We start from the raw sequence: 9,294 nt of genomic DNA, 5'->3' as shown, positions 1-9,294 counted from the left end.
GAGAGAGAGAGAGAGAGAGAGGGGGAAATGTGAAAGAGATACATTGATTGGTTGCCTCCATCATGCACCACGACCAGGGTTAGGACTCAAACCTGCAACCCAGGTATAGGCCCTTGACTGAGAATTGAACTTGCAACACTTCAGTGGGTGGACTGTCACTCTAACCACTGAGCAAAACCTGGCCTGGGCTGGAAACCTATTTGAAAACATGATCAAAATTTTCCCTCACCTGGTGAAGGAAATACACATACAAGTCCAAGAAGTACAGAGGGTCCCAAAGAAGATGAACCCATAGGGGCCCAAACCAAGACACATCATAATTAAAATGCCAAAGATTGATCTCTTACTCCCCCACAACCCTCCCCAACCTTCCTGCTGTAGTTTGACAGTCTGTTTAATGCTGCTCTGCCTCTGTATCTATTTTTGTTCAACCAAAGGACTTGTATGCATGCATACAAGCATAACCAATGGACACCAGACACTGGGGGGTAGGGGAGGCTGGGGGAAGGTCAAGGGGGAAAAAAAAGGAGACAAATGTACTACTCTTTGTAATATTTTAAGCAATAAAAAAAAGAGAAAAAAAATAAAATGCCAAAGGTTAAACGCAAAGAGAGAATCTTAAAAGTATCAAGAGAAAGTCAGTTAATTACCTATAAGGGAACTCCCATAAGACTGTCAGATAATTTCTCAACAGAAACTTTGCAGGCCAGAAGTAATTGGCACAAAATATTCAAAGTAATGAAATGCAATGATGTACAACCAAAACTACCCAGCAAAGTTATCATTTAGAATCAAAGGACAGATAAAAAGCTTCCCAGATAAGAGAAAGCTAAAGGAGTTGATCACCACCAAACCAGAATTACAAGAAATGTTACAAGGCCTTCTTTAAGAAAAAGAAAAAATGGATTTAAAATATGAATAATAACATGGCAATAAATACATATCTATCAACTATTGCTATATACAATGGACTATGATTTAGCCATAAAGAAGTATGAAATATTGTCATCTGCAACAACATGGATAAACCCAGAGGGGTTGTGCTGAGAGAAAAACAAATGCCACATGATTTCACTTCTATGGGAATCTAAAAAACAAAATAAGCAAATAAGCAGAAATAGATTCCCTGATACAGAGAACATTTTGATAATTGCCAGATAGGAGAGGGCTGGGGCTGGGTAAAAACGGTGAAGAGATTAAGAAGTACAAATTGGTAGTTACAGAATAATCATGGGGATGTAAAGTACAGCATAGAAAATATCCTATCTAATAATAGACAAACATGGTAATTGACCGTACCTTCGCTACACCTCCCATAGGTTAATCGGCATGATATGCAAATTAACTGCCAACAAAGATGGCGGTTAACTTGTATACATAGGCTCCCAGTGGTGGAGCGAAGCCTGACGACCCCAGGGCCGGCTCTGGCCAGAACTCGGCCAGAGTGAAGGCCTGGGCCCCGGGTGCCGGAGGCAAACCGGTGCCAGCAGCCAGGGGAAATCACTTCGTGCAACAGGCCTCCAGTAATCAATAATATTGTAATAACTATGTATGGTGTCATATGGGTACTAGATTTGTGGGGTAATTACTTTGTAAGTTATATGTCTAATCACTGGGTTGTACACCAGAAACTAACATTATATTGCATGTCAACTGTAATTGAAAAATTAAAAAAATATATGTAAAAAAGAAATAACCCACTCCCAGAACACAAGGAAGGGTAATAATAAGAGCTGGACGAAATACATCACTTTCAGAAATAGTCACTCCATGATCCTCCAGACCACTCTGAAATGTAAGGCACCAAAAGAATTTTTTCACAGATAAGGACACAGAGACACTTAGGGAAAGCCAAAAGTGAAAGTGAGACTAAATCTGTGTTCCTGGTCTCAGTTTGGGCTCTTAAGAGTCTTCCAAAGGAACTGGCATGTGTATTATAAAAATTAAACAGAAACCTCATTTAAAATGAGGGCAGAAGGTCAGAAGGGGGAGTTCTATGCAGTACATGGATCAAGGAACACAACAGGAAGAACTCAGTTAATAATGGCTCTCCCAACTTCCTTTTCTCCTCTATAACAGATTTTCCTTTCCTAATTACTTAAAACTTGCACATGGCTAACCATTAGACTGCATATCCAAACTTGTGATTCTTCGTTGTTCCTGTATAAAACCACTTGGCTGGAGAAATATCTGGCTTTCTGTTTGTTAAAGTCAACAGTATTGTTTCACATTAGTGCCAGCCCTTTCTGGCCAGGATTCTCTGAGAACTGGTTGGAGGGCATGCAGGAGCTGCCAAGGAAGGAGGATGTAGGGAAGGAGAGAGTGGAGATCAGATGACTAGCCACTCTGAAATGGACTGAGCTGAGAAGTCAGAAAAAAAATTCAATGTCTGAAATAGGGGCTAAGTTACATAAGTCAGAGAGACCCACCTGAGGAGGTACAAAGCATACCAATATCTGGGCCCAGATGAGGAAGTCATGGTCAAGGTGTGGATCAAGACCCAGAGAAGAACCTTAGGGTGTAATGATAAGGAAAGACCCAAATCTCCCAGATTCCAGGGTGGAACAGATAACCCACTCCTAATCCAAAAGCCTATCATTAGTCCATATTTTAAAATTCAGGGTGGAAGCCCCTAAGTCAATTCTCTTTATTTTCGGGGCTCAGAAAGTATCTGTTCTCCCCCCTCCCAGCCTAGTACGGCTGCTTCCTATGTGTACTTGGGATTTTTGAGGAAACTTAGGCTCTACACAGGGTCTGACTCAGACTTTTTAATGAGCCGAGTGGTGCCCCATGGGGTTAACTGGCACTATGTACCCTGAGGGGTTACTGGTGACTTTTCTGAAGTGTTGACAGGTCCTTTCTCTTCCTGTTCTGACTAACAAACTCCTGACTCTACCTTTGAAAACTATTTCCAATCTGATCCCTCCTCTCAAGTTATGCTGCTGCCAAGGTTATAGGTCAGACCTTCCAGCTAGACACTCTGACAGCAAAATGCCTTTCACTCAGTGGCCTGTGGGATAATGTCAATACCTTGCTTCAGAACCACCACGGGTGTTAAGTAGGCACTGCCTATGTAATGTCCTCTTGCTCATTATGGAACGCATGGCTCATCAGACATTACGCCCCTTCCCTTACTTTCATCTTTGTCTCCCACTGCTCACCTGTCATTTTACTCTTCATCTGCACTGAACTTGTCACCATTCCCTAAAACACCTTTGCCTTTGCTTTTCCTTCCCTCCTTAGACCAAGCCTTGGCAAGAGAGCAGGAATCCAGATCAGAGCCAGGTTCATCAGAAACAGCTCCAAACCGTGGCCAACTGACCCTTCACCACCACTCCAAGAGCTGGACCTAAAGAGAAAGGTTGTATTGATTTTCTTTCCCTTGGTTGCACGTCCAAAAGGACCAGGATCTACAACAGCTTCAGAAAAGGGTAGAGACATTCCCATGTGCCTGTCCTCGATGGCTATGGGGAGCAAGTTCAGATTGAGCCCTGACTACATGAAGGTGATCCTGGGAAAATCAGTGAGAGCCAAATGGGAATCAGCTCTTTTCTCTTGGGTACATGCCCTTGGGTTGTGAAATTCAAGAGGGGACTTAGTTCAGCCACCATTACTTAAACCCTTTGCCAACCTCACTCCTAGCTCACAAACCAGCCTACAGCCAATAATCCTATATAATAAAAGGGTAATATGCAAATAGACCGAACAGCAGAACAACTGAACAACCAATCAAAGCATAATATGCTAAGGCTGCTCAACCACTCACTATGACATGCACTGACCACCAGGGGGGAGATGCTCTGACCAGTAGGTTAGCTTGCTGCTGGGGTCCAGCCAATCTGGACTGAATGTGATGGGCCGGACACACCCTGGAGCCAACCTGTGGTCCCTCCACAGCCCAATCATGCACCAGTGGGGTCCCTCCGCCTGGCCTGCACCATCTCGCAATCCGGGACCATTCAAGGGATGACAGAGAGCTGGTTTCAGCCCAATACCACAGGCCACTCCCCTTAGGAGGGCTCCAGACACCAAAGCTCATGGCTGGTGAGCACTACTGTGGCAGCGAGAGCCTCTCTGGATTGGGATTGATTGGGCAGGAGCCCGAAGCAGCCACAGTGGGGCCAAGATGAGCAGGACAGGCATGTAGGAGCCGCAGGCAGCGTTAAACTGCAGGTTTGGGCCCGATCCCTGCAGGCCACCCAGAGGGACCCCACCAGTGCAAGATTTTATGCACCAGGCTTCTAGTATTTACATAAACTCAATGCTTATAAAGCTATGTGGGGCCCAATTTTTTTTTTCTTTTCTTTCTAACTTCCTTTGTTCCATCCTTTCTCCCTCCCTTCTCTCTCCCCCCTCTCTCTACTTGCCTCTTCCTTCCTTCTGCTATTTCTTTCTCTCCCTGTTCCCTCTTTTTCTTCCTTCCTGCTCTCTCTCTCTCTCTCTCTCTCTCTCTCTCTCTCTCAACCATATTGAGATGATCCATTATATAAATTTCCCCAGATCTGAAAGGTAATTTTCTGCCCACCCTGAGTTGGATTTGGCACCACTAATTTTTGCCTGTCCTGGTCATGGAATAACTAAAACCCCACAAATTGTAGGAAGACCACAGACTTCTGTGTTTTCTCTGGCACTGAGGATGGAGCCTATATTTCTGGCAGATTCACCATCCTAGTGCTTTGGGTGTTCTGCTGCTGGGACACTCAGTCTGCCTTCCTGACCCACAGTGACTATCAGGACATGGCCAATTGTGATGGCAGGCACATAGAGGGCCACTTGAGACAAACTTCCGGCTGACAATGATCAGGAACGGATGCAGCCCAAGCTCAGAACCACAGCTGCCTCGAGGGCCTGTCTGCCTTGTTTGGTCCCCTCCAGTTTTCCTATAATGCCCTTCCTTACCTTTCAGATCTGAAGTCTTATGGTTTCTACTAAAAAGGAAAAAAATCTGAGTTGTCCTAAACTAATTACAGGCATCCAGAGGGTGAAAGGATGAGAAAAGAGATGTTAATCCTTTAGCAATTGCAGGGCAAACCAACAAAGACTACTTACTTTCCTGAGTGTGCATTAAAACTTTGAGTTAACTTTTAGGGGGCTATTTCTCCAATTACCTAAAGAGAACAGTTAGGTGCAATGGAGCCCTAGGAACCTATGCTTCTTGCTTAGTCATGAACTTTCCAGACTGTTGCCCACACCATCCAAAGGAGCAAGCATTTCTTCCTGATGAACTCTGCACCTATCCCAGAGCTAGCTCCGCTTCAGCTCCCCCCACCCCTTTAACTGAAGCCAATGTAAACTCTTTAAAACAACTCACATCTTTCTTTCCCCTCCCTGATGTTTAAGAAAAGGCTTTTCATATTTCATTGTACTGAGTGTTTTCTGACTTTACCTACTAAATTGTGCACTCAAGAAACATATGCTGAGTGAATGAATGCATGAATGAATGAGCATTTCTATGCTGCTCTTAGAAAGAAGATGATGATTCTACCTACAAAAGGAGAAACTGAGGCACAGAGAGAGTCAGTTGCTGACTTCATATGAGGTGGGCCTGACCTGGGGCTGAACGTTGTGAGTCCAAATTCAGTACTCTGTCCACCAGCACATTCCCCTTGGGTCACAATGGAACATGGGACAAGGAAAAACCCTGGGGAAAACTTCAGAGGCAGGTAGGCAGGCAGTTCTGGATACAAGGGAGAAGGATTCTAACCCAAACCCAATCTGTCAAAGGCTGCTTTCCATTGGCCACTTTACTTTACCTATCTGTAACTAGCTTATATCTGAAATGGAAAGGATAATAAAATTCTGTAACAACACCTACTGAACATTTGATGAACTAGACTGAGATTTCTGGAACTCCGGGTTCATGTCTGTTTTGCTTGCAGCTGTGTCCTGGCACCTAGCATACTGGCTGGCACATAACAGCTGCTCATTAAGTATTTGTTAGGAAACTGATAAGTGGAAGTTGAAATGTACACAACCATTGTCACTGTCAACTAAAAAAGCTTTTCTTCCTGTTCCCAAGATAGCTCCTCAACAGTTAATCAACTCTGGTGGCTCAGCTCTAAGCTCTGCCCTCACCCTTCACCCTCCCCACAGGTGGGTGGGACAAAACTTCCAGACCGGCCTGAGGTGGTCAGAGACAGTCAGAGGTCCAGACGCACTGCACCATGAGTGTCTCTGTGCTGAGCCCCACAAGATTCCTGGGAAGTATCTCTGGGCTCCTGCAGGTGGCCTCCCTGCTGGCTCTGGTTCTGCTGCTGCTCAAGGCAGCCCAGCTCTACCTGCTCAGGCAGTGGCTGCTCAAAGCTGTCCGGGAGTTCCCGTCCCCTCCTTCCCACTGGCTGTTCGGGCACAACCGGGAGGTAAATGGGAACGGGACAAGGGAGAGGGAGGGCAAGGAGGGCAGAGGCTCTCTGAGCGAGGTCATGGTCAGCAAGTCTATAGGACAAAGCCTTGTTGTGAGTAGCACATGGCCATGGGGGCAAAACCCAGATTACCCCCTCAGATCGTGGCTCTTCATCCCATGTGCTGGTGTTCTCAGTCTGTCAGATCCTCCTTCCTTAGGTAGGACTGCAAGCTATTTTGTCAGCCAGCCTTTGAGGACAAGGGCTGCTCCTTTCTGAATCTCCCTGCTCCAGGCTCACAGGACAGAACTTCTCCATGCTTCCCTGCCCATGTCCACTCAATTCCATCCTGTCTGCCTGGCCCTGAACTTGCCTAGGAACACAGACATCATCTCATGAATCCCTGCCTTCGGGGGTTCACAGCATGGGGGGGACAATAGACAGGAATTTAGAGAAGATATCAGGAACCAGGAAAAGAGATAAAATTGGGTGTAGGGGTCCAACAAGCTTGGTTGGCCTGAGACCATGGGTTTTTCAGGCTGGTGAGTACAGTGCTAAAACCCTGGCAAGTTACTGGCACATCTGAGCAAGAAAGCTTCCAGGATGGTCCCAGGGAAGGAGCACTGGCATCTGCAGCTCGCCATTAATGAGAATCTCTTTACCTGCCAGCTCCTATTCTCCACGCCCCTGCCCTGTGAGCTCCTTGGGGCTGAGGATATCAGCCCCCTTTCTGTGCGCTCATCCCCAGCACAGAGCCTGACACAGAGGGAGCTTGATTCAGGTGTGCGGACTGACAGAAAGGAGCAGCTGGCAGGTTGGATGACAGACAGTGCTCCCCAGCCAGCTCTGTTAGCACTAGTCCCTGGGGGGAAGGGCACAGAGCAAGGTGAGGGGGCTGCATGGACAGGGGCTCATCTGGGTGGGTGTGTGGGTTGAACAAGCCTTAGGAGGTGGGGTGCGGCAGAAACCTGAGAAGGTTTCAGAGAAGGATGTCAAGAGATTATCTGCAGAGTGGAGCCCCAAATGGGAACTGCTCATACCAGCCACAGAGAGACAACCAAAGCCCAGTTGCTTCATGCAAATTTGGTACAAAGGACTTCCAGATGATTTGCTGATTTGGAGAAACTGTGACTTTTATTGATGCAGGAGTCACCTTTCTGAGCTGGGATTTGTCTGAAGGAACCACTGAATATTCCAACAGTGACTTTTCCATGTACTGATGGCATTAGATGTTATGTAGACTCAGTAAGTGAGTAATGCTCTTTCCATAACTAGTATTATGCATGGTGTGAATCATCTCTGTAATCCTGCAGGAGATAGTGCAGGTAAATAATCCTTGATTTGATTTGATTTTTAAATATATTTTATTGATTTTTTTACAGAGAGGGATAGAGAGTTAGAAGCATCGATGACAGAGAAACATTGATCAGCTGCCTCCAGCACACCTCCCACTGGGGATATGCCGATAACCAAGGTACATGCCCTTGACCGGAATCAAACCTGGGACCTTTCAGTCCGCAGGCCAATGCTCTATCCTCTGAGCCAAACTGGTTCAGGCTAATCCTTGATTTTATAATACTGCCTGAGTTTTTCATTTATTCAATATCTATGTAATTGGCTAAGTCTGGAATTGACTGCCATATGTTGAATTCAGATTGAGGCTGATCTTTCAGGCAAGATGACAAGGGACAAGGTGGGCAGTTGAACATATGGGGCTCTGTTTCTGAGCTACCTGGGTTCATATCCCAGTTCTACACATACTTTAAATGCCTGCTCTACAACCTAATTTTCTCATCTGCAGGATCGGTCCTAAACCGGCAGTTGGACATGCCCCAAGGGGGGTGCAGGCCGGTCTGAGGGACAACTCCCTCCCCTGTGCACAAATTTTGTGCACCAGGGCTCTAGTCCTATATAATTAAAGAGAAACATGCAAATTAACCATAACTCTGCTACACCCACCAGCCAATCAGGAGCGAGTATGCAAATTAAACCAACTAAGATGGTGGCAGCCATGGAGCTGGAGTGAGCAGGAGGCTTGGGTTGCCCCCGGCGATGGAGGAAGCCAAGCTTCCCGCCTGGCCTGTCCGGCCCTGGGCTCTGCTCAAGGCTACAAAGTTTCAATTATAGAAGACTAGAAGCACGGTGCACGAAATTTGTGCACATTAAAAGGGAATTAATTGCCCTAACCAGTTTGGCTCAGTGGATAGAGCAGCGGCCTACAGACTCAAGGGTTCCGGCTTCAATTCCAGTCAAGGCCATGTACCTTGGTGGTGGGCACATCCCCAGTGGGGAGTGTGCAGGAGGCAGCTGATCGATGTTTCTCTCTCATCAATGTTTATAACTCTCTATCCCTCCCCTTTCTCTCTGTAAAAAATCAATAAAATATATTTTTTTAAAAAAGGAAATTAATTAGTGGAGATATTTTAATATTGCTATTTGCCCTTTCTCTATAATAGAAGTGTGAGAGATGAAAGAAAATTAGTAAAATGTATATGAAAATAATATATACATTTATTAGTAAATAAACAGTAACAAAAGGATATAACAACAGAGGCATGATATAAAAATGACAAAAACATGATATGAAAACAACAAAAACATGATATAAAAAGAACAGTGATGCAAACAATGACTGATAAAGTGATTAAACTTATTCTAATATCTACCTGTACACCACATTAAGAGTGAAAACACTTTCAGAGTGCTTGACTAATTTCCCTTGTGATTAAATATTTAGAACTTTAACTGTAATGTCACATGCTCTTCAAACTCGAGAGAAAGCAACATATAACTGACCATGTGCGAAAACGGGTTCAGGTAGGAATATTCCTACTCTATCTAGAGTTTGTCCTTGTGATTTATTAATAACTAGTAGCCCGGTGCACAAAATTCGTGCACTGGGGTAGGGGGGGAGAAGGGGCCCCTCAGTCTGGCCTTCACCCTCTCCAATCTG

The 9,294-nt window shown here is 45.3% G+C and overlaps 1 protein-coding gene across 1 annotated transcript in view; it reads left to right on the top strand.

Moving 5' to 3' along the window:
• Positions 1 to 6,021: 6,021 nt before the first annotated feature.
• Positions 6,022 to 9,294, top strand: part of LOC102261051 (cytochrome P450 4A11-like) — a 29,503-nt gene continuing 26,230 nt past the window's right edge. Inside the window, exon 1 of the mRNA XM_014536489.1 lies at positions 6,022 to 6,359. Within this exon, the coding sequence (XP_014391975.1) occupies positions 6,165 to 6,359 (195 nt within the window). The 5' untranslated portion in view covers positions 6,022 to 6,164. The remainder of the gene's footprint in view (positions 6,360 to 9,294) is intronic.

This window comes from Myotis brandtii, unplaced genomic scaffold (assembly GCF_000412655.1).
Source record: "Myotis brandtii unplaced genomic scaffold, ASM41265v1 scaffold1631, whole genome shotgun sequence".
Lineage (NCBI taxonomy): Eukaryota > Metazoa > Chordata > Mammalia > Chiroptera > Vespertilionidae > Myotis > Myotis brandtii.
This window is presented reverse-complemented; position numbering and strand designations above follow the sequence as displayed.